This window comes from Diabrotica undecimpunctata, chromosome 6, assembly GCF_040954645.1.
Source record: "Diabrotica undecimpunctata isolate CICGRU chromosome 6, icDiaUnde3, whole genome shotgun sequence".
Lineage (NCBI taxonomy): Eukaryota > Metazoa > Arthropoda > Insecta > Coleoptera > Chrysomelidae > Diabrotica > Diabrotica undecimpunctata.
In genome coordinates, this window is record NC_092808.1 from 4,410,888 (window position 1) to 4,436,105 (window position 25,218).

Below are 25,218 nucleotides of genomic sequence, written 5' to 3' on the forward strand. Positions count from 1 at the left end.
GCGTGTATTTTAATATATATGTACTCTGGCCAGAGTACAGATGGCCTAGAAGAGTACTGGAATGGATCCCTCCTGAAAGAAGAGAGAGAGGACGACCACGGAGAAGTTGGCGCAACGATATTGATGGAGCAATGGCGCCAAGAGACTTAGAAGAGGCAACTGCATATGACAGAAAAAGATGGAAATTGGGGGCGGAGAAGCGGCGACAGCTGTAATAAATCCTGTTATTATATATATATATATATATATATATATATATATATATATATATATATATATATATTATATATTAATATACCTCTCCCTCTTGCTTAGGGTACTAGAATCATTTGTAAGTTCATATTTTTCTGACAGATTATTGCAAAAAAATTGTTTAGGATAAAAATTCAAATAAAGATACAAATAAAAACATTTTAATAATTTTTAAATTAATCCATGAATTACTCTGTCATTTTGAGGATATCTTTAACACTACAGGGGCCAACTTTCCACGCAATATCAAGGTTCTAGGTGCATTTTTTACAATAGTTAATAACATTTATTGAAAATTAGGAATTCTGAGGATATTTTATATAATTTTTATGCAACAAATTAGTATCAACATTCATATATCGCTATTTTAAAGCTTTAAACGTCTTTTATCAAATAGTTATCCGAAATTTCGTTTAAAACGCTTTACTTTTTACTAGTAGACGAAGGTATTTAAACGGGTGCATTTTTGACCTCAAATTGTTAATAAATAAGTTTACCGAACCCGCTGATCAGCAAACATAGTGGTGACAGTTATTGAAGTACATAACACTCAAAAACATTGTCAGATCTGGTCGGATCAAAGTCTCCAATAGGGTATTTTTTTCTCTTGTTTCTCTATAATAATCGTGGATTATATATTACGTTGATTATAATATGTAGTATCTTTCTTCGTTACAGGTAGACATTAGCTATGGAAAATATTGATGGTTACCTGCACAAAAAGTTCAAGAAGCAAGTCAATGTCGATACGAAAATCCAAAATGACAAGGAAAACAAAGAAAGCGCTCCTATGGAGCAGAGCGAGGAAAAAGCTGACCAGAAAGAAAATCAAAGAGAAGCTGAATATTCGCACGAAGAATATGCATTTGAAAAGAATCAACGGTCAGACAATAACCAAATTGTGCCAAATCAAAGTACAAAAAACAGTACCGTAAACAGTTCACATACGATAAACGCTAACTGTTACAAGTCTTCCATATCAGTAGGGAATCCACAATCTTCGAACTCTTACATATCATATGTAGTTTCGAAACAACCAGACCATCATCAACCAACTAGTTTTGATATTAAATTTAACAACCAACAGACCAACTATACTACTGTTATTAGTAAGTCTTCCATTTTGAATGTATATCCTACCAACAACTTCAAGTATACGGGGGATCAGTATATCCCATTTCCATCAACTACACTCCAAGAAGAAGCAAAACCCGAGGAATTATTGGTGCCTAAACCAGACGAACAAAGAAATTCTGGCGGTAAATACGTCTGCCCTTATTGTAATTTAGTTTGTTCTAAACCGAGCGTGCTGCAGAAACACATACGGGCACACACCAACGAAAGACCGTACCCTTGCGAAAGTTGCGGGTTTTCCTTCAAAACTAGATCGAATCTTTACAAGCACTGCAGATCGAGAACGCACGCCAACAAGCTAATGGGTACGAAAACTCAAGAAGGTACTACCGAATCAGACGTTCCTAAATCATCTAGTTACTCTCCTACCAACTTAGACGATCTACAGAAGCCTTACAAACCGAGATTTCATACGACAAAACACTTCGACAATATCCCATCTGAAATGTTAGAAGACGAAGAACAGTACGTTCAAAACTCCACGTCAGAATTCGTTTCTCACCATATTAACGAAATTATTAGTAGGAACAATTCTATAGTGAGTTCCAATGATCAGCTATCCCAAGGAGAATTTCGATATAACAAAGAACCTGCGTATGAGAGATCAACCGATGAGCCTCTAAATTTAACGAAGAGTAGGAAACGTTCTATGAGCGAAGTAACTGAACCAGTGATCCAAAAGAGTCTGATTAAAGAACTGTTATTAAAAAACCTTAGTGCTTCGGATATGCAGTGTCCATATTGCAAGATGATTTTTCAAACTGTTACAGAATTGGACGTACATAAATATCGAAGTTGCAAAGGCAAACCACACGGTGCTAAGTATACTAGAAGTAGCTCTGTAAATGTTGCATCGATTTTAACACACAACAAAAACGCTTTCGACAATATTCCACAGATGCAGTTTCCTTTAAACTCACCTGGACCGTTTTTAGGAAAAACCAGGTTGATAGAGAGCGACAAGACCAAGTCGTTCTCATTTGACAGCGGCAACATGCCTTTGATTAGTCCAGGGGAACCATCACCTTCACCTAACTATCTATTATCGCCTCTTCCGTTTGATCGGGACAAAAAACCGGGGGTCAAATTATTTGGTGGAGAAGTTAAGGTGCACTCATCAGGTGAAACCAAAAGCTTCAAAATTGATGGATCAGAAGATAAATACGAGAAAGAAGTTAATTATATTGATTATGGCAGTAATTTGAGTGAAAATAGAGTTGTTAAAACTAGTCTACAGTCCGGTGGAACAGTTTTGACCAATACAACAAACTACAAACCAGACCTAAAAACTCCCAAAGACGTTTTAATGATGTCGCCTAGTGTGGATTTTAATAAACGTATTTTTACGTTTGACAAAACTCCAGAAATATTAGAAAGTATGCAAGATTCGTTAGGACGACCTAGGGCTTTATCTGAAACGTCAAAATCATACCCAGATGAGTCGAGTCCTCTGTACAAAAACATCATGGACTTCAGTCAAAAAGCTCTTAAAAAGTTAACTCCTAATATAAAGCAGCCTACCCTTAACGTTCCAAGCAAAACCATTTCTGTCATAGAAACTACTCTTAACGTACCTATTAAACCAATTACCAATCAGATGATTCTAGAACCTCGACCGGAACTGAATATTTTAAGTCCTAAACCTAAAATAACGACAGATGTTTCCTTCAATGAACTAAAACCCAACTTGTATAACCCTCTTAATTTATTAGTAAATGGAAAAGTTGTTAGGCACGTACCTGGCATGCCTGGGCCAGTAGTTGCTGCCGAAGCTCCACCTGTTGAATACACTAGCAACATTATAGCTGTCGCCAGAACGGTACAGCATAGTATGGCTCCCCTATCTCCGCTAGTTGTGGACAGGACACCTCTAACGCCGTTAATAGTAGACAGGGCTCCATTAACTCCAAAATTAGCTGATATTTACACACAGCAAGAGAAAAACGGTACCAGGTTTTTTCTACAACCCGACAGACTGAAGTCTCCAAATAATTTACAAGTCGAAAGAGTCCTGGTAAAATCATCTGGAAATTTCCTGCAACCTGAAAAGTTCAACGAAAGAATGAGTAGGTCGCCTAAATCGGACAGTTCTGAAACGAGCACAAAAACCAACAAATCTCTAGAACAGTCTTTGAATGAAACCAAATCAATAGAAGAAGTTAAAAAGTTTATTAGACCTAATAGTTTGGCCCTCAAACCGACGATGGCTTCTTTGAAACAACACCACGGTCTAACTCCAACCATGTTCAACCAGATTTTAATCAGTCCCGATACACCGAGAGTAGCTAAGAAGTACGCCCAACATTTTCTTCACGGGAACTACTTCAGCTACTTGGGGTTGAAGAGTTCGACACGGCCCGTATATTGCACACTCAACAAAACCCAACCATTCTACGTACCGTACTTTAAGAAGTTGAGCATGTACTCCGAGTGGAGGCAGCAGGATACGAAGCAGGATAAATTGTACGTCAGCAATTACGACTCGAGGCAGAAGGGACACAGTTACAGCATTGCTGGAAAGACGACACCCAATATGATCATTCATTCTAGCTATAAGGTGAGTAAACTATTTTTTCCTTTTTTATTTAAAGTCGAATCAACCAGAAAACGACATTCCTGTGATATTTGTAGGGGAAGGGGAGGTACATGTGGACAGAGGCACAAGTGGACAGTTGATTTTATTCCTTCTAGATTTCTTTTCGAGTGATTCTAACTTACTCTCCTATGTGGCACTCGTGATGTAGTTCTATGCCAAGAAAAAAATTCAATGTCAGTTGTCATTTGTTTGTGTCACGAGGTTGTGTTACTTTTGCCGCGTAAAGTAAATAAACCGTTGTTTAGATATTGTTCTGTGTTTCCTTGTAAAGTGCATCGTATTTTGAATATTCTCATATTTGATATCAGGTAAGTTTCTACAGTTTTGTTCTAGGCATAACCTAAAAACAGATATCCGGTACTTTAGAAAAACTATGAATACGGGCAGATGTGGACACCATACAGGGGAACAAGTGGACAGTGCCCACTTGTACCCCATAGGTTTTTTCAAAACAAAATAATCTAAAATATCATTTTTTACCTTACAGTTCGAAATAATGGTGAGATCCTACATCAGAAAAATTGATGGAAGTAATATTCCTGAAAACGTAGTAGTTCAGGCCATTTGCGATATAAAAAATGGTAACGGATCAATCAGAAACGTAGCAGAAGAAGTCATGTTACATAAAAGATTAAAAAAACTGAATAAAAAAAAATAAATGATACAGAAATATCCGAAATAAAGCTTTCATCAAAATATACAACACAGCAGATTTTTTTAAATGAAGAAGAGGTTTCATGAAGCGCCACAATAATTTATCTTTGCGAAAACCGGAGTCTACGAGTCTAGCCAAAAATATCAGTTTTAATAAAGTTAATGTAGACATGTTTTTTGTCGTAGTGTACACTATTCTGCAAATGCCAAAAGTGGTCGCAAATAAAAGTGGGCTGTAAGCAAGTGGGACAAGCAGTTGGAGAGAGGTGAGCAAGTGACGTTTGTTGGAATAATTATTGCCAATGGAAATGCTATTCCACCTGTTTATATCTTCTCACAAGTGCGATTTAAAGAGTCATTCCTGACTGGAGCTCCAGAAGACAGCATTGGTATTGCTTCTCCAAGTGGTTGGATGACCAACGAGGGATTCCTGGAAGTTGTAAAGCATATTAAAAAAAAACATACATGCTTCTAAGGAAAACCCTGCGTTAATACTTTTCGATAACCATAATACACATGCAACTTTAGATGTTATATTGTATTGCAGGAAAAATAGTTTAGTACTCTTAACGTTTCCTCCACACACAACACATCGTTTGCCGCCTCTAGATGTGTGTGTATTTGGCCCTTTTAAGGGTCGTTGTCGTGCAACATTCAACTTATGGATGTCTACACATCCGGGAAAAGCTATAACAATTTATGACATTACACATCTAACAGCTCCAGAAGATTTTTTTCCTCAGAAGATTTCGTAGGAGCTGAAGTTACGGAAGTCAGTGATGTATCGCAGCGAGATACCATAACTGATGATTGTCTAAATTGCAGTACGCTCTCTAATCCCGAAATGCCTTCTACATCATCATTGGCAAATGTTCAACTACAAGTCAACAATAATTGGCAACGTATTTTAACTACCGAAAACAAAGTTCCAAAATTGTAATTATTTCCGATGTAAAACTTACTCCGGAACAACTTCATCCATACCCAAAGGCGGTGAGAATAAGTTCTAAGAAAGGAAGAAAGAAAAAAATTTCAACCATTCTGACTGCTACAACAGAAAAAAATTGATTAGAAAATGAAATAAGAGAAAAGGAAAGAGAAACGGGCTCAGGAAAGAAAGACTCAATATAGAAAAGAAAAAATTCAAATCCCATATTCGCAAAGTTTTTGATGAGGAGCCATCAGAAAGCGAAATTGAGAATTATTGCGAAGAATCAGCTGATAGTCTTATGGAAGTTGAGACTGAATATGGTAAAGATTTTGGATTGGATCTTACGAATATCTGTATAGGGGATTATCTACTCATTAAATTTGCTACAAAAAAAAACACTCAAATTCTTTGTTGGTCAGATCGAAAAGGAGTTAGAATTTTTAGTAATTTTTTTTAAATGACGCCGCGACAAGATCTCTATTTCCAGATCAGAAGGATGAGAGTCATATTTCTGCAAACGAGATGTTGAGAAAATTACCAGCTCCTGAAAAAAAAAAAAAATTGGGACAGCAAGATCCAGCTCCTTTTTTATGTTTTCCGTTAATTTTCATGGGTATAATATGGGATAATTCAATATATTAGGTTAAATAGAGAAGTGACGATATAACAGGAACTGTTATTAATAACTGGTTACTGACAAATAACAGTGACTAATAGTTATCCAATAAATAAGTTACCAGTTATTGAGTTATTTTTTATATCAAGTCAGTTACTTGAGTAAACGATTATTCTGTTAATAGTATTGCAACATACCGAGCTCAGTCCGGTATTACTCGCTTCTTATGCCTACTTTCCGCATTTTAACTGCCTGAATAACCGTCTACCAGTGAATAACCGTATACCAGAGAATAACAGTCAATATTTTAACGCTATTGTACGTTACTGGAGTAACTACTAAGTAAGTTACTGGAAAGATTAGCGTTAGCATTAAAAAAATAGCCAGTTATTCTGATAGACGGTTATTCTGGTACACGGTTATTCTGGTACACGGTTATTCAGACAGTTAAAATGCGAAATCACGTATTACGTTTTAGAAGCGAGAGTAAGAAATATTCGTAGATGTAGATACCTACGACATAATACGTAGTAAAAATTTAGTGACCACTTATTTATCTTTTTGGGAGTATGTATGTACCTAACCTGAATACTGTTAATATCAAACTAAAATAGGTATATATTAATCTTAAGCATCGAGCAAAAAAAAAATTGATGATCTTAAGACAGCAGAATTTAAATTATTCTGCACTTTTTAACATTATTGAAATTTTAATATTTAGACATAAATAAAAAACATTAAAAATTTTTTTCGTTATCAATTGCAAAGATACATTGCAAAAGGTAGAATTCTAAACAATTTCCGGATTCGGAATATAATTCAAGGAAGGATTTTATTATCCTTTTCTTATTTCGAAATCAAAATTAATGTCAACAAACAATGCAAATTCATTGTATTGTTATATGATGTCAATAATAGAAATAAGGAGAATAACAGGCAATGGATAAATGGATTAGTAATTTTTGTTTGTACCACTCTGTAATTATTTAAAAAACCATTTAATTATTTAAAATGTGTTATTTAAAATAACACGTAAACACGTGTTCAAGGATTCAATTTTAGTTATATCTAAAATTTTATAAATATTTTTACCTAGAGGTATAAAAATAGACAAATTTTGTTTTATAACCCTTATTCAAGGACAAACTCTAAGCCGGTTATATAAATATTGGGACTTCCAAGAAGAACTTGGTCAGATTTTGACTTGAATAACTTAAATAACTGATAACTGTTTAAAATAACAGTTATCCGAAAATAACTTCCACGGTTATAACGGTTATTTAAAAATAACTTCTAAGCACATCACTAAGGTTAAATAAACATTAAAAATTGGACTTATAAGAAAATGTTTTATATATATATATATATATATATATATATATATATATATATATATATATATATATATATATATATATTAAATGGCCAAATATATGGCCTAGGAGGACAAATTCGTTAAACTTCCCATGCTCGAATCGGTATCAATAAAGTGTTATGATCATTTCGGCCTAGCCCAGCCTCATCAGACACTTTGGGCTGATACAAATTCAAACTCGGAAAGTCCAACGAATGTCTCCCAAAACTTCACTACAACAGTAGTTAGCTACAAAGGCGCCACCTGCTTTGGCGGCCGTGAACGAAAACGATATGATAATATCGTTTTCTGTATCCTCTGCGCTATGCGAAATGTGTAAAAGATATAATCTTTTAGCGAAAGCCGCTATTGCTTTATTAAATTAGGCTGGGCTAAGCCGAAATGATCATTACACTTTATTGATACCGATTCGAGCATGGGAAGTTTAACGAATTTGTCCTCCTAGGCCATATATTTGGCCATTTATTTTAATAAAGCGATAGCGGCTTTCGCTAAAAGATTATATCTTTTACATATATATATATATATATATATATATATATATATATATATATATATATATTTTATTTCCATCAATACCTGTGTCCATATATGCCCCGTAGAAAATATTGTCTTGTCCACATGTGCCCCCCTTAGGGGTACATGTGGACTAACTACATCTACTTTTAATTTAAAGCACGTGTCCTAAATAATTCAATTACTGCCAAATTTAAATGTACACACAGACACAAATATGTGAATCTAACATTAAAGAAACCGATACTTTACAATGAAACTAATTTTGCGGTCTAAATTTTTTTTTTAAAGTTGTCCACATGTGCCCCCTTTCCCTTAACAATTAAATTTTATGTAACATGGTTTGTTACAAAATTTGTGCTTGGCAACAATGGTTTAAGACATAATGTTGAATATTATTTTAAAAGTAGACTCTCAAACAACGTAGGACTCAGGGGTGTTCATTTAAAATATACATCGATGTGTTTTGTGATTCATCAATCGGAAGGTTGCATCGATATTTTTCAACATATCGAATTGGAACATCGATGTTTCCGATGCATCGATAAAAAAAATATAAATCAGTTTAAGATTAATTATTTTTGGTGTTAGTATTAGAAACGTAAAATACATCGATGAATATTTTAAATGATACCAACTGGTATCACATGTCACTAGACCAAAAAACTGCGCTTGCGCTGAAATAGTTAGTAGGGAGCAGGAATGGTCGGAAAGAATGCTTCAATAGAGCCGAAAAATCTTCATTTGACTAGAGTACGTATAAATAAATTTCGATGTATCGAAATCGAATGCAATACAACGATATATCGTGAAATATTCACTGTAATTGATATATCGTATTCATTCGATACATCGAATGATAAATATAAATGTTTTCAATGCATCGATGTATATTGAGCAAATCTGGGGCGCCGGACCGTCCGTGTAACTGTTAACGGGGCAGCAGATTTTAAAAATATGGCTGGTCCAACGAAAAAAGTTTTAATTAATTGCTTTTATTTTAGTTTGTTATATCGGAAACTCTATCGAAACAATCAGAAAAAGAGGATGAGCCACAGAAGACTAACGCCATTTTAGGAGGCTATGAGTGTAATGAAGATTACATTTATGTGAGAGGAAGGGGTAAGTGTTATTCTTTTATTAGTATATTATCAGTTTCGAAAATAAATTAATGCAATCAACCTTTGCAAAACTTTTTTACCAAGAGAAAAACAAGTTTGTTTTTGTGCGGTTTAACACCAGGAATTATACGAAAACATCTGAAACGGACCACTAAATATAGTTTTAAGGCTTAAGATTTTGGTTTTTCTGCTGTAACGTGATTATCAGTATAGCAGTTTTTACTAGCGTGGCTGCTTTCTTGGACCATATCACTGCAAGCGAATCATTCTTGTAGGTTTTTTCTTGATTTTTTGGTTCTATCCGGCTCGAAGGATCAATGTATATCCCTTGTTAGTTCCTATTGATAGGACAACTATCAATAGGAAGTAACAAGCCATTAAAAGATATTTAAAACATTGTGCGAAAAGTATAACCAATAAGTTGTGGAGTTCTGTTTTTTAAAACTGGCTGTCGACTTACTTGGCCTCAATTTTGTAGGAAATAGCCTTCTTTTGATTGACAAAAAGATGTTCCTCGTCATTAGTCTATTGTAAGAATAGGTACTCACAATGGGTTGGTTTTCTTGCATTGTCTATTGATCGATTAAAATAATTCTTAATGGTTCTAACGACTGGAAGTACCTGAAATTGTACTTCAGCCGAAAAGAATTTAACTGAATTATGAAAAAGTAATAATATAAGCAAAATATTTGTAGAATAAGATTTTTTACTAAGAAATCCTAAATCCAATCAGCCTAGTCGAGTTGTTTAGCTGTGATCTTAGTCTTCCTATTTTTGAGATAACACGTCTTTACCTTCAGATATCTATCCAGGTTATACTCATAACAAAAAGTCATTGTTATGAATGAAAAGATAAATAAATAAATAAAATATATGGTATAACTACATGAAGAAGGTACCATTTTAATATTTTTGAATTTTTTTCAGGCCGAGGACGCTACGTGTGTGATCAGTGTGGCATCCGATGCAAAAAACCGTCAATGCTTAAAAAACACATTAGGACACATTCTAATGACAGACCTTACACATGCAGCCACTGTAATTTCAGGTAATTAAAGTTTTCTATTTTTAAATATTATTGATTTATAAACTCCACGACCTTTTCGGCGCAATGAAAAGGGCCTTTCCTGCGAAACTATTTCCCATCTTCTTCTTCAAGTGCCATCTCCGCGGCGGAGGTCGGCAATCATCATAGCTATTCGAACTTTTGAGACGGCTGCTCTGAAAAGTTCATTTTCCATGCATGAACATTATGACATTATTGTTTTTGATATTATTGTTTAGACCTACATCTATATTATACGTCCAAAATATTTGCTATTATAGCAACCAATTGCACCAAAAAGCATAAACGACTGTTTTTTTACCTCTAAAGGTTTGTTCTTCGTTCATGTTAGATGTTTCGGCATAATTAGATATTATCGAGTCATGGTATAGGTCAAACTGGAAGCAAGAAAGACTAGGATTCTTAAGGAAATTTCCCACTTAAGAGAGTGGTATAGCTACGTAGCGCCATCTATTTTTGGTTTGATAACATGAAATACATACAGTGGTGTCTATTTCCTATAATTTAAAGTAGATGGTGCTGTGTAGCGATACCACTCTATCAATTTTACTTAAGGAATGACTGAAGACATTTTTTCTGAAAGAAACATATTTTTAAAACCGTTTAGTAGTTTCCACCATTCTTAAAAATATGACTATTTATCTAAATCTGTCTAAAATCACTTGGTAATGTAGGGTTTAAGTAAAATTTCTCATACATTAAATTTAAAACATCGTAATCTTTTATTATAGCTTCAAGACCAAAGGCAACTTAACAAAGCACATGAAGAGCAAAGCTCATTCCAAAAACTCGACAACCAGCACTGGATCCTCCTCTTCTTCGGCCCAACAAAGCGCTCAAAGCTCAGAATCCGATACTGATGACAGCGGAATGGATAGCAGCGGTAAGTTTTGAATTGTTATCATAATTAGTACAAAAATGACTATCTTTATGTTCCATATACGCTGTTTTCACACTGGGACAATTATTTGATAATGTACACGATTCCTAAAATGTTTTGTAATTATCGAAATGTTTTTTTATTCTGTATTTAGCTAAAAATACTTATTTCTGTAAGGGGTTCGATTATTTATACATTTATAAATACGTAAATAAAATATGTTTTTCAACGATTTGCACCCTTTGATAGTTCCGTTTAGGAATTCTGGTGAGCACTTGCCCTCGGCGATGGCATGGGGTCTTAAGAATCTCTTTTGCTCTGGTGTTCGAGCTTTCAATAATCCTTAGAGCGTATCTTTTGCTGAGGGCTTACATCCGGTTTTGGATTGTAAGAATGTTTGCTAGTTGGTGTATTAGCCCATAATCCTTCTTACTCTCCATTTATTGCACCACCTGATGATGGAGTCGAGGTGTGCTTGAGCCTTGTCGAATACAGAACATTCCCTTCCTTTACGGTAGGGAGGTCCTGCGCAGACTCAAGTAGTGTCGTCAGCACATCAAAGAATGTTTCCGGATCTATTGTTGGTGAGAGGGAGGCGCTAGTATTGAGCTCTGTGAAACTCTTGCTTGAGAAGTGAAGGGAATAATTGATAGTTTGGTATTTTACTTCGAGAATAATCTTTATTGAATTTTAATTTTTCCGTTTTAAAGATAATAAAATGTCCTATTTGTTCCAGACGAATCTACACGGCAACAAGAACATGAAGCAGCTTACGGTCTTCTATCCCTTTCCCAGAAACCATCGCAACCTTCCAGTGGGGACCTAGCTCACGGTCGCAGTAAAAGTCCGACGGACACTTTTATGACCACCGAAGAAATAGCGCACGTTTCCAAGGCAAATTACGCCAAAAACAAAATTTTAGACGAGCAAAATACATCGCGGAATTCAGGTTTTAGAAACGTAGAAGTCAGTAATGTATCTACTGCAGAAGAAACTACGGAAAGCCAAAATTTTAGAATATATTTAGGAATGGGGAGTGGAAGTAGGCCGTTAACATACCCTTATACGACTATTTTAACGGTGGAAAAGGAAATAATGCACTCTCCGAAGATTATCGAGCTGGACTCGAGAGTATCAGAAAAAAATCCTGCTCCGCCAGAACAAAAAAGCATAAAACAGTTCCATGTTATCCAAAAATATGTACCTCAATCTAAACTAAGTCCTAGACTACCTGAAAACAATGTAAGAGATGTTCCTGTTTCCCGAAAAGTCGAGTACAATTATTCTCCTCCAGAAGAAACGTTAAATAACACCAAAACTACCGCAGCTTTGCCCAGTCGACCTCTCCCGACTCTTAAAATAAACGATGTCGTAGTTAGCAACGAAAACACGCCAGATGCAAGAAAAAGGAAGGTGTCTGTGACGTATTTTCCTTACAAACGAAAAGTATCGAAGAGCGATGAAGTCATGGACCTCTCAATGGCAAATAACCACGAAAAAATAGTTAACGGTGTCGTGGAAGAAAATATAGTGAACAATTTTAGGCCTATAGAAACCCAAAAAAACGTAGCCAACGAAATATTTAACGCGTTACAGAAGCCCCAGCCTCCTCCTCCTAGGCTAGAAATAAACGAAGACATGGAGGAATACCCGCCACCTACTAAATCTTTCGAATCGACGAACAACAACGGTGCTGTTATCATTGTTCGACCTATGACATCGGAACTACCCGAAGAGCAACCGTCGAACGTGAACTACAACGAAGAGTCTGCCAAAAGCGGCGATTTCGATAACAGCGCAATGGAAACGTTGGCCGATATCGCTACGAAGCAAGTGAAATTAGAGAAAAATACTTTGGCGAAAAGTGTGGCTAGTGAGTTTCTGAAATTGGCAACGAAAATTGAGAACGCAGATGGCTCCATTAATTCCGTTAATTTTGGACCTATCAATAAGGATGTCAACGATATTATCGTTAAATCTGAGGGGAACAAAAGCTGTACTATTTGTTTAAAAAGTTTCAACAAACCGTCACAACTTAGGCAAGTATTTTTTAGAATTACAATATTTTAAACACTGCCAAACCTGTTTTAGTGATTGAGTGTATGTTAGTGAATATAAATGAAGGAATGATTGTGAGTTAATTTGAGAGTGTATATACGGACGTAAGATAATGGATTTAAGTTATAATGACTAAATAAAAGTGAATATAAGCATAAAAAAGTGAGTAGAAAACTATGTCAAAATATGTTGGTATATGTGCCTAAAATTGAGAATTGATGAATATGTATAACTAAAAGCGCATAAGAATCAATCGGAGTGAGTTTTAATTAATATAAGTGAGCATGAGTGGCTAAGAGATGAATTAGAACGAACTTGAGTGAGCATCTGTGCTTATAAATGAGTAAGAATGAGTATCAGAAGGTATATCAGTCCTCAGAAAGGATATTAAGAGTGTATCACTGCTTAGAAGTGAGTAAAAACACAAATTACTGAGTATGGTTGCTTAGAAGTGAGTTAAATGAACATGGGAGAGTGTATCAGTGCTCAAGAGGATATAAAATGTGTATAACTGCTTAGAAGTGAAGAACAATAAAATTAACTGGGTATAGATACATAAAAGTGAGAAAGAATGAACATGATTGAGTATATCACTGCTCAGAAAAGATATGAAGTGTGTGTTACTGCTTAGAAGTGAATAATAACAAAAATAACTGAGTATATCTGATCTTAAGGATGTATTACTGATTAGAAGTGAATAACAACAAAAGTAACTAAGTATAGTTGAGAAGAAATGAGTAAGAATGAATATAAGTGAGTATTCAGTGCTTATAACTGAGTTTTATGGATACGCGTGAGTATCGGTGCTCAGTATCGTGAGTATTTATTAATATGAATCACAATAAACGCATAGGAATTAATAAGAACCAGTGTTGTACGTAGAAGTCAATATGAAAGAGTATATCACTGCTCAGAAAGGATATGAAGTGTGTGTTACTGCTTAGAAGTGAGTAATAACAAAAATAACTAGGTATAGTTGCATAAAGGTGAGTTGGAATAAATATGAGTGAGTATTCAGTGCTTATAACTGAGTATTCATGGATATACGTGAGTATGTCTACCGAGTAAAGTGAATAATGAGCCAATATGAATCACAATAAACGCATAGGGATCATTAAGAATCAAAGTTGTACGTAGAAGTAAATAAGAATGAATATGAGAGGGTACCTTACTACTCAGAAAGGATATTAAGAGTGAATCACTGCTTAGAAGTGAGTAAAAACACAAATAACTGAGTGTGATTGTTTAGAAGTGAGTCTAATGAATATGGGAGAGTGTATCAGTGCTCATAAAAGGATATAAAGTGTGTATAACTGCTTAGAAGTGAAGAACAATACAATTAATTTGGTATAGATGCATAAAAGTGAGAAAGAATGAATATGATAAAGTATATCACTGCTCAGAAAGAATCTTAAGGGTGTATTATTGATTAGAAGTGAGTAACAACAAAAATAACTAAGTATAGTTGAGAAGAAGTGATGCATAAAAGTGAGAAAGAATGAATATGATAGAGTATATCACTGCTCAGAAAGGATCTTAGGGGTGTATTATTGATTAGAAGTGAGTAACAACAAAAATAACTAAGTATAGTTGAGAAGAAGTGAGAAAGAATGAGTGAGTATTCAGTGCCTATAACTGAGTTTTATGGATATGCGTGAGTATCGGCGCTCAGTATCGTGAGTATTTATTAATATGAATCAGTATGAATCACAATAAACGCAAATGAATTAATAAGAATCAGTGTTGTACGTAGAAGTCAATATGAGAGAGTATATCACTAATCAGAAAGGATATGAAGTGTTTGTCACTGCTTAGAAGTGAGTAACAACAAAAATAACTGAGTATAGTTGCATAAAGGTGAGTAATAATGAGTATGAGTGAGTATTCAGTGTGTATAACTGAGTATTTATGGATATGCGTGAGCATCAGTACTACAAGTGTCTATTTATTAATATGAGTAAATATGAGATACAATAAACGTGTAGGGATCAATCAGAATAAGAGTTGTAGGTAGAAGTGAATATAAGAGAGTATATCTCTGCTTAGAAAGGATATTAAGAAGATATTACTGCTTAGAGGTGAGTAGCAACAAAAATAATTGCGTATTGTTGCATAGAAGTGAGTAAGAATGAATCTGGGTGAGTACTCAGTGCTTATAACTGAGTATTTATGGATATACGTGAGTATGACTACCGAGTAAAGTGAATAATGAGTCAACATAAATCACAATAAACGCATAGGGATCATCAAAAGAATCAGAGTTGTACGTAGAAGTGAAAAAGAATGAATATGAGAGAGTATCTCACTGCTCAGAAAGGACATTAAGAGTTTATCACTGCTCAGAAGTAAGCAACAACAAAAATAACTAAGTATGCTTGCTTAGAAGTGAGTATGAATGAATATGAGCGAGCATTATGTACTGATAAGTGAGTATTTATGGATATACGTGAGTGTGAGTACTTGTAGTTAAGTCTGAATGAATATCGACGACTAAAAAATAAGTAATGACGAAGATGAGTGATTTATTGTTCGGAAGAAGTGAGTATTTATGAATAATAATAAGAAGTGTTAATGAATAAAAGCTTAATTTGAGTGAGTATAAACGAGTACTTTTTATAATCCATATATTTTTCGTTTTAGGCTTCATATGAATATACATTATCTAGAAAGACCTTTTCGCTGTGATTCATGCTCGGTCAGTTTTCGAACAAAGGGACATTTACAAAAACACGAGAGAAGTGCTAGTCATCACAATAAGGTAAATACAAATCCACATTTATATGTCGTTTAATAACAAAAAACGTATTATGTTGATTTTGGATATTTTTATGGTATTATTTCTTCAAAATTATTGATACACATGAATTTTAGTGAAACATTTTCATGTTAAATAGATTTAGTCAGCACATGACTGCTAAGCCATATTTACACAAAAACTTTTATATATATTATGGGACTTTTGTAATATATTAATATTATTCTACATAATAATCACAATTCAATTAACATAAAATGGAAAAATTTTATTTTCTGCATTTTTTATATTGAAAATAATTGTCTTTTATGATTTTAGTTATCGTCTTCTCCCGCTCTATCATCTTCCGAACCGAGGCCGTTCAAATGTTCAGACTGTAGCATAGCTTTCCGAATCCACGGACATCTGGCGAAACACCTTCGATCAAAAATGCACATCCAACGGCTGGAGTGTCTAAAGAAGTTGCCTTTTGGTCTTTACGCCGAGCTGGAGAGATCTAACAGTCTGTTGACGGAGATAAATACTTGCGACGGGGACCAGTGCCTTGAAAGCCTCAAAGTAAGTGAAGCAAACTCATAGAGACGATTTTTATACATCTCTATAATATTTTTTGAACAGCCCCGGTATGTCTGTCATAAATTTTGGATTGTTCTTCATAGATTTGTTTCTAGCGTTGTCTGAAGAATGTGGTAGATAGGGATCCAACACAGGAAGAAATAATGAGAAAAGGCAAAAAAAACCTAAAATTTCATTCATACTTCAGTTTTATAGCACTGCACAAGATAGGGTCAACTATGGAACCTGCTTTGTTTGCTAGACATACTTTTCAACAATTTTCACCAGCTTCTATAAATTATTGAGTTGAGGATTTTAGATCTTATGAAATATATCAATGAGAGAAATTATAATATTGTTAGCAGTAGAGTACAGTAGTACAACAAATTGGTTTCAGTATTTTTTATCCGATAACATGAGTCCACCACATTCTCCAGATTTAGCACCGTGTGAATATTTAAGTTTACAAATTTAGAAAATGGCTATGAAAAAACACCGTTTTGCAAGAAAAAGCAAGGCAAAGGCCTCAAAATAATGTGAAATGACTTACTCACTATTTTGACAGTACCAAGCAGTATTACTTTTCGGAAAGATAACGCATTTAACAAAGCGTCTCATTTTAATATATTGGACGACGACAATGAGGCTAGGTTGATAAATAAATAAAGAAAATAACAAAAATTCTGCCACTTCTTACTTAGATTAGAATAATATTAAGCCACCCTCGTATTTAATGATCTATTACGAGTGTAATGACAAAAGTTATCGCTCCAATTATAAAAAATGAGTTCTTTAGTTAAAAAATGCACTTTTATGTACAGCTTTGTTTTGATTTGGTTGATATATTTCACACTATTTTGACTCAAACAAAATTACTTTCCGGAAAGGGTAAAACTGTTAAAAAAAGCGTCTTATTTTGTATATTGAACAAAAATTAGATTGTATTGAAAAATAAACGAGAAAAATATCATAAATAGTGCTACTTATTACTTAGTAGCATGATTTGTGATATTTCTACTTACTTAGGTTAGGTTAATGTCAAACCACCCTCGTATTTAAGGATCTATTACGAGGGTAATGACAAAAGTTATCGCTCCAATTGCAAAATGAGTTCTTTAGTTAAAAAATGTATTTTTATGTACAGCTGTGAAGAAACATAAAGTTTGATTTGGTTGGCATACTTACAACCTTTTTTTTTGTTTCAGATGTTAGCTAAGAAAGTGTTTATCAACCACCCGAACAAACTGACCGATATAGATCATAGGGAGAATATTAGCGCGGATTAGTAGAACAATTTTTGTACATATTTGCTATTTAAACTGCTGAAGACTGAAGATAAGAAAAATCTATTAAGAAAGTATACATTTTATAAAATATTTTATTGTTAAAAACATTCTACTTACAGAATTAGATTATTATTTAGATGAAGATATATTATATATTCTCGAAGGGCCGATTTTAAAACTAGATAGGTTCCTGTGTAGTACTGTTTTAATTTTATGAATTGATTCGTTTTATTTAATTCGACGACATTTTCTTATCAGTTTGTACAAAATACAAACGGAACTTTTTCTGTCGCCTCAGAAAAAATATTTCTCATTACATCGTCGTGAAAACTCTACAGGTACTCTTCAAATGCTGGCACCACTTCATTTTCTTTTAAAAGCGCTTTTGTAACTCGTGTAAAATACGAAATTCACTTGGCGATAAATCCGGACGATATATTGGATGTTCTAGCGTTGTTCACCGATATGTTTTGTCACTTACCTTGGCCATATGAGTAACTTCGTTAGTCACACTACTCATTGTAGTGCCGGAAAAATGACTCCTACCAATTTTAAGGAAAATTAACATAAACAGTATTTTGCTGGTCCAAAATACTGCTTCCAGTAGATGAGTCCCTTTTTACATTTTGCATGGCCTTTTATAATCTAAATTCCAATGGATATTCGATTACATAGTGATTTTTCTTCCTATGTATTTAGGAAGAGGGATTGCTTGATACAATCCAGGAATAACAGTGAGAAACTATAAAATTGATTTTTTCACTCAATATGTAAGTTCCAGTCGAGTTTACTGCTTATTATCAGTTGTTCATAACAAAAGGATCTACACAACATTATAAATTTCCTAAAAATAACTGGATGTAATACGAAAAAGACCAACAAGTGCGAGTTAAAGAAGAAGAAGAAAGAAAGGAAGCTAAATGTTTATTTTTTATCATGTTCAGTAAGCACCTAGAATCTTTGTGTGTTTGAACGATCTTTTGTGTTCTATTATGTGTTTTTCGTGCATCTATCTGTTTGCCCAATGTATATTTTTGACCAATCCTCCCTAATTAATTTATAAACTTTATTAAATAACTTGCATTGGATAGATGTACATAAACAGATATTTGTAGCCGGTATAATCTATGTCCATGGACTAGATACGAATATATAATGACTGCAGGGCCATTATATATTTAGGCAGAAAAAGTGAACAACAAGGATGGAAGATCAAGAAAACTTGACGCAGTAAATTACCGAGTAAAAATAAATTTTAAAGTAAAGAAAAAAGGCATTCCGGAAACAAAATATATCAGTAAATATAATTTTTTTAGAAAAAATTATGGATGATTTTAAGTAGGTTGAAAAATATCTTATGTGACTATTAACTTCCCTAAGAACAATATTAGCTAACCATATGACTAGTTTTTAAGTATATATAATATATGAAAATTTATTTTTTTAATGTATTTTATTATGGGTAAGCTTTTTTGTTTTATTTATTTAATGACCAAGTTATTTTTACCAAAAACTGGTTAGGCGGTATTGTTACCAAGTCTTGAGGAAGAACTATTGTCTTGTCTATTTGATTGTAAATAGACAAAATAAGGAACCGAATGTTGCTTGGAATCCCTGTGTGCCAAAAAATAGGAAATTTGATGTTGTTTTAACATTTGTTAACACTGAAAGTATTTCAAATTGCAAATATACCATTACAAGGTAACAATTTCAAGTTTTGAATAGCATTTGAAGCTAGAAAATCAGTTCAAACAATCACCAAGAAATTAAACTGATGAGGAGTGATGTATGGAACAACTGTGCGATGAAAAACAGTGCAAAGCAACGACAGTTGTACTGTAACGTTACATATTTGCAGCACAACGTTGCATTACACATTCTGAAACGCCATTTACTGTATTATTGCATGTCTCTAGGCCACCTTCACAATTTTTAGCATTCAAATTATTTCAAATTGCAAATATGCTCTTACAATTTAACGCTCAGCTATAAAATCAGTTAAAACACTTAAATCACAGAGAAGAACTGTCTAGAACCAATGGGCGATGCAAGAATTCTGATTGCGCTACACAGTTCACACAGATTTAATACCACCACTAACAATATTCGGTTTCTTATTGCACATTTATATTTACCTTTTTATCTTTTAACATCGATCGTATCAATTGCTACTATTATAAGTGTATGTGTTGATGGGAACAAAGAGTTTACTACACAGGAAAAAAAGTAATGAGTTTTAAGATCGACCTTAATATTCTGATGTGTCAAATATGATAATTGTGATATATTTTTAAGTGTTGTATATATATGTTCAATAGACACTTGGTCTTTTTGCCATGAATTCAGAAGGTGCATCTTTTGTTTTAAATTTCTTGTCGAAAAGAACTTTATCTTACTGTCAGCGTCGACACAAATTATATTTTTGTTTTATTTATTATTATAGACAATTTAAATTGTTGTAAATGCAATACACGGCAATATTCCACTCTAATAAAATTGTATTATAATTAGCTATGTTGTCATAAACAAAAAAAAATTAATATTTTATCGAAAATGATTCAGGAAACAGGCATTTAACAGTCTGTCAACTGTCATTGTCAGTTCTATCAGGAAATTGTATTGTCTTTGATTGTATTGCGTCAATTTAAAGTGTCTTTTAGATTGGTTGTGTCTTTCGGTGCAGTTTTTTTGCAAAAATACAAGTTTGGATGTTGATTTTTCTATATTTTATACTGAACACAATTTCGTTGTCGGCTCTGTCATTGAGATATCGATCTTTTCGATATTGGAAATTGTTTTTATAATCTTATATAAGATTTTGTTTGTAAGAGTTTAATTTTTACCTGTTTTTAGGTATCTATTGCATAGTTTTTATGTACGCTGGTTAGGAATAAATGTTGTGTCTTTTTGAAAACAAAAACCTGTCTAGTTACGTTGATTTTTATTGTATATAATTTGTTTGTATCATATTTTTTGCCAGGATACATATTTTGTTAATATTGTTTCCCCTGTTGAGAAAGTACAAGAAATTGTTAAAATAATGTGTTGTTTTCTTTATTTCTTACATCCATTAGAGAACTGCGGAATAAAAGATAAACAAAGGGTAATAAATGGGTGTTTGGTAATTAAAATATTTGGTAAAATAAAAGGGTAATTAAACAGATGATTATATTATATAATATTCTATTCTTGTAGAAGGGGCATTTAATAATGTAGCAGACCAGCTCTTTGATAGGAGGTATGAGTAGACGAGGCGCACCTGCGGTAATATGCAGATGTATAAGGGCATCACTGGAGAATAGGACAGTAATGTCCACTCTGGGTAAAGCAACCATCAAAGCAAAAGTAGGTGGAGGCTGTCCACAAGGAGGAGTTCTGTCCCCTCTACTTTAGGCAACCTTGGTAGATGATCTCCTCAGAAATCTGTCCATAGAAGGCTTTTATTGTCTAGGATATTCTGAAGATATAGCAGTCGTTGTCAGGGGCAGGTTTGCTCAGGTAGTGTCTGAGAGAATGCAAGCAGCCCTAAATATAGTTGACGACTGGTTAAAACAAGAGAGACTGATGATCAATGCTCAGAAAACACAAATCGTCAACTTCACCAAAAAAAAAAACAGCACTACAAGGCCTAAAACCACCGGTGCTGGAAAGAACAGAGATTTCATTTGCCAAAGAAACAAAATACCTTGGGGTATATTTTGATCATAGGCTTACATGGAATACTCACATTCTGAAAGCCACACAGAAATCTACTATGTCCCTGTGCGGTAGGAATTGGGGACTGAATCCCAAAATGACTCTATGATTATACACAAGGGTTATTAGACCCATGCTAACCTATGGCTCGGTGACGTGGTGGACAAAGACGTAGCAAGTGGGAGCAATAAGGCTGCTAGGTAATACACAAAGGCTAGCATGCCTGTGTATTACGGGGGCCATAAAAACAACTCCTACTACATCGTTGGAAGTCCTGCTGAATCTACCACCACTTCATATTTTTATACAGGGCGAAGCCAGATCAGCGGCGGTCGGCCAGGTGAAGTAGGTGAAGGTGAGGTTCACCAAAAAAATATAATTAAATTGAGACAAATAAATAAAAAATGAAAACAACATTATTATATCTAAATTCTAAAATCAATTATTTATTCTCTTTTAATGAATCTAAAAATTAAAAAAGACAACTAGCTTTATTAGTGGTACGTACTTGACGGTCAAGTCCTGACCTGTGTCACTAGCCGTGTATAATAGGATTCAGGAAGAGGTGAATATAATTTTTGAAATGCAAAATCCATCTGCATGAGCGTTCACGGTTGCCATGGCTACGTGACGTCAGCCTATCCTTAGTGATAGCTGAGGAAACTGGTACGTGCAGTTCCGCTTAAAAATATATTATTCGTCTTCACCCACTGTTGGATGTGTATTTGGTATTCCTATTTTTCGGAAATTTCTCTAAGCGACAATATTTTGAAATTTAGTCCATTATATAGATATTTTTATATAGTATAGTGTATAGTATAGTATTTATTAGTTTAGTTTAGTCACAATATTAATTTTATTTGTTTAGTGCACTTTATTAATACATTTCTCTGTGGTTTGTTTCGGATTTCGGATATAAAGTGTTCTCTTGGATTTCGTTTAAACAAAAATAATTTTAGAGAGACATGAATCCAATTAATGACTTCTTCTTCTTCCTATGCCGTCTCCAATAACGGAGGTTGGCGACCACATTTCTAAAAATTTCTCTGTCTTTTGCAACGTGGAATAAATCGTCTACAGTCATGTTTGTCCAGTCTCAATATTTCGCAGCCATGATTTCCTCTTTCTACCTATTCTCTTTTTGCCATCGACTCTACCCTGCATGATGACCTGCAGAAGACTATATTAAATGGTGGCTAAATTAATGACTTGGTGTGTAATATATTAGAGACTCCATTTAGGCATTGGAAAAATGAAGATAAAAGGGATGTTCTTTTACATTGTCGACCAACCAGTATTTTAAACATCTGCGTCTGATCCAGAGTGATCGGCTGCAATCAGCATCTGACTTACAGTGGGCGGCTGAATTGAAACTCACCAACCCCAGGCGTGGTGTTTTAATCGCCAAAAAACCCTCAATGAAATGTCGAGGTTCAGAACTAAAATACCCCAGGCAAGCAGAACTGAACAAGAAAAACTGTTTTCAAGTTATTAAGGCCATAAACTCTAAAAAATTTTTTTAACGAGTTTTTTGGGCGCGAAGTAGGTACTAGTCCTTTTGGCTCCGGCAAGCTTTCCTCATCTTCACTACTTTTTTAGGCCACGAGCCGCCGCTGAGCCAGATTAGTGATGCACAGATTAATCCATAGTCAGCGACATATAGGAGGAGCTAAAAGCCGATATTATGATGGGTAAACCTATCGATGCAACAGCTACGAGATATAGCTTTAACAATAAGTTCACAATTAAGATACCAGGCAGGGAAGACTGGAATAAAGGTGTACCCATACAAGCTGCTGCTACCTGGTACACGGATGGAACAAAAACATCGGAGGGTGTGGGAGCCGACATAGTAGGGACAAATCAAGGGATATATTTCCCGGTAAGTCTATCTAAAGCTACGGTTTGTTAGAACAGTGCGCAGCGCAAAGCATACACGTACAGCAGAATCTGTTCTACTCGACTCACGGCAGTTTTGGGTGAGTCGGTTTGTTAGATTAATTAGCATAAATATTCTGTCGCTCTGAAAACAAGTTTAGAAATTAGTTTCACATTTATTCTCTCAAAGGTTGTACGTTTAAAAACATGAATTCTCGCAAACTTAACGCAATAATTATATTACTCTAAGAAGAGTTGATAACGTTAAATTTAAATAAAAGAACTAAAAATGTAAACGAATTTTTTTCATGTCTTAATACAGAAGGTGCTTTTTAATTAACAGTCGAAGAAAGATTATTTCAAAACGAGGAAAAATTTCGAGAATATTTTAGACTTTACAGGGATTTGTACTAGATCCACTAGTCTTTCATCTTCCTCGGAAGAAAATTTATTAGACATCACATCAATTATTACAATAATAATAACTATATAAAAATACAATTATAATTTCGGTATGGATGTGTACGCTGTGAGCTCAGCTGAACGTTTGCGTCCAAATATATATTCTTTATCTATGGTCCAAATCAAATCGCAGTTGATTCCAGCACCACCGACACGGCTATCGGTTTGCAGTGCGCGCAGCTCAGCAGAACCTAACAAACCGTTCTCATAGAGAACCATTTCTTTGATTTTAACGAACGTGCGCGGCGTTCGACAGACTACATTATAATGCACAGCCTAGGTTTTGCGTGATTGGTTGGTGGGTGGGTCCCAATTTAAAAATTGGCGGGTTTCATGTTTATTAATATGACAATTGAGGTATCTCTCTTAGGTTATTAATTTAACTTAGAAAAATTATAATAATTTTATATTTATTTTATCTTTTGGGACTCTGAAATATTTTCAGCCCGAAAATAACTTAGACATATTTTGCTAACATTATTTTCTCTTTTAGGGACTTCGAAAATATTTCGAATATTTTATTTCTTTTTCAGGTTAAAAATAACTTAGATTATTTTTCTGATATTTATATACTGTTTTGGGACTTTGAAACATTTTTACTATAAAAGTAACTTATTTATTTTATTACTTTTCAGGTCTTTTTCGACTTACGAAATTTTTAATACGAAATTTGTGAATAACTTTTTATTTGTTTATATTTTGTTGCATGTCTTTGTTGATTAGTCCCGAAGGCACTACGACAGACACAAATTTCGCATTTTCATGAAAATCTGACAATTTTAAATAACTTTTGTTTCCCGAAATTTTTGGGAAAAATTTTCACTTTTTTTCAAATTTTACTTTTTTTTTGATTTTTGCATTAATTTGTCTTAGGTGTCATAACTAACAACCCTCTTTTACAGATTCTTAGTTCTAAGACTAATTAACACTTTGTTTTCAGATTCTTAGTATTAAGATATCTAACCCCTTTCTTTGCAGATTCTTAAGTTATAATACTAATCAACTTTTATTGCAGATTATTACTTGTAATAAACCTATTGTATTTTAATAAAGGTATTTTTCCCGCTAGCTAGGGTTCACATATAACCTATATGTCCACGGACCGTGATCCCTATATGCTCCGGTCCAACATAGCTATGGATAGTGCGACTGGACCACCTTCCCTCATTCCCGAGGGTCAAATCCAGCGACAATTAGTAATATATGTAGTAAAATTTCATAAAATATATGTATAAATGCTTAGTTTAGGCCTGAATTTTAAAGCTGTGTTAAGTAATGATGTTATATTTGTAGGCTTTTATATTAGAATTGTATTTTTAAATCGGGATGTACTGGGCCTTAGGCGAGGTTTAGAGGGGTTTTCCTTCGTCATTGCACCAATAACGGC

At 34.1% G+C, this 25,218-nt stretch overlaps 1 protein-coding gene across 2 annotated transcripts in view; it reads left to right on the plus strand.

Moving 5' to 3' along the window:
* The window catches only part of shn (zinc finger protein schnurri), a 78,315-nt gene extending 57,479 nt beyond the window's left edge, over positions 1-20,836 (plus strand). For both annotated transcript variants that reach the window (XM_072534035.1, XM_072534036.1), the window contains exons 2-9: positions 931-3,943; positions 9,079-9,196; positions 10,123-10,243; positions 10,993-11,144; positions 11,878-13,180; positions 15,840-15,957; positions 16,273-16,512; positions 17,715-20,836. In XM_072534035.1, coding sequence (XP_072390136.1) covers positions 944-3,943; positions 9,079-9,196; positions 10,123-10,243; positions 10,993-11,144; positions 11,878-13,180; positions 15,840-15,957; positions 16,273-16,512; positions 17,715-17,795 — 5,133 coding nt within the window. In that variant the 5' untranslated portion in view covers positions 931-943 and the 3' untranslated portion in view covers positions 17,796-20,836. The remainder of the gene's footprint in view (positions 1-930; positions 3,944-9,078; positions 9,197-10,122; positions 10,244-10,992; positions 11,145-11,877; positions 13,181-15,839; positions 15,958-16,272; positions 16,513-17,714) is intronic.
* Positions 20,837-25,218: the final 4,382 nt, after the last annotated feature.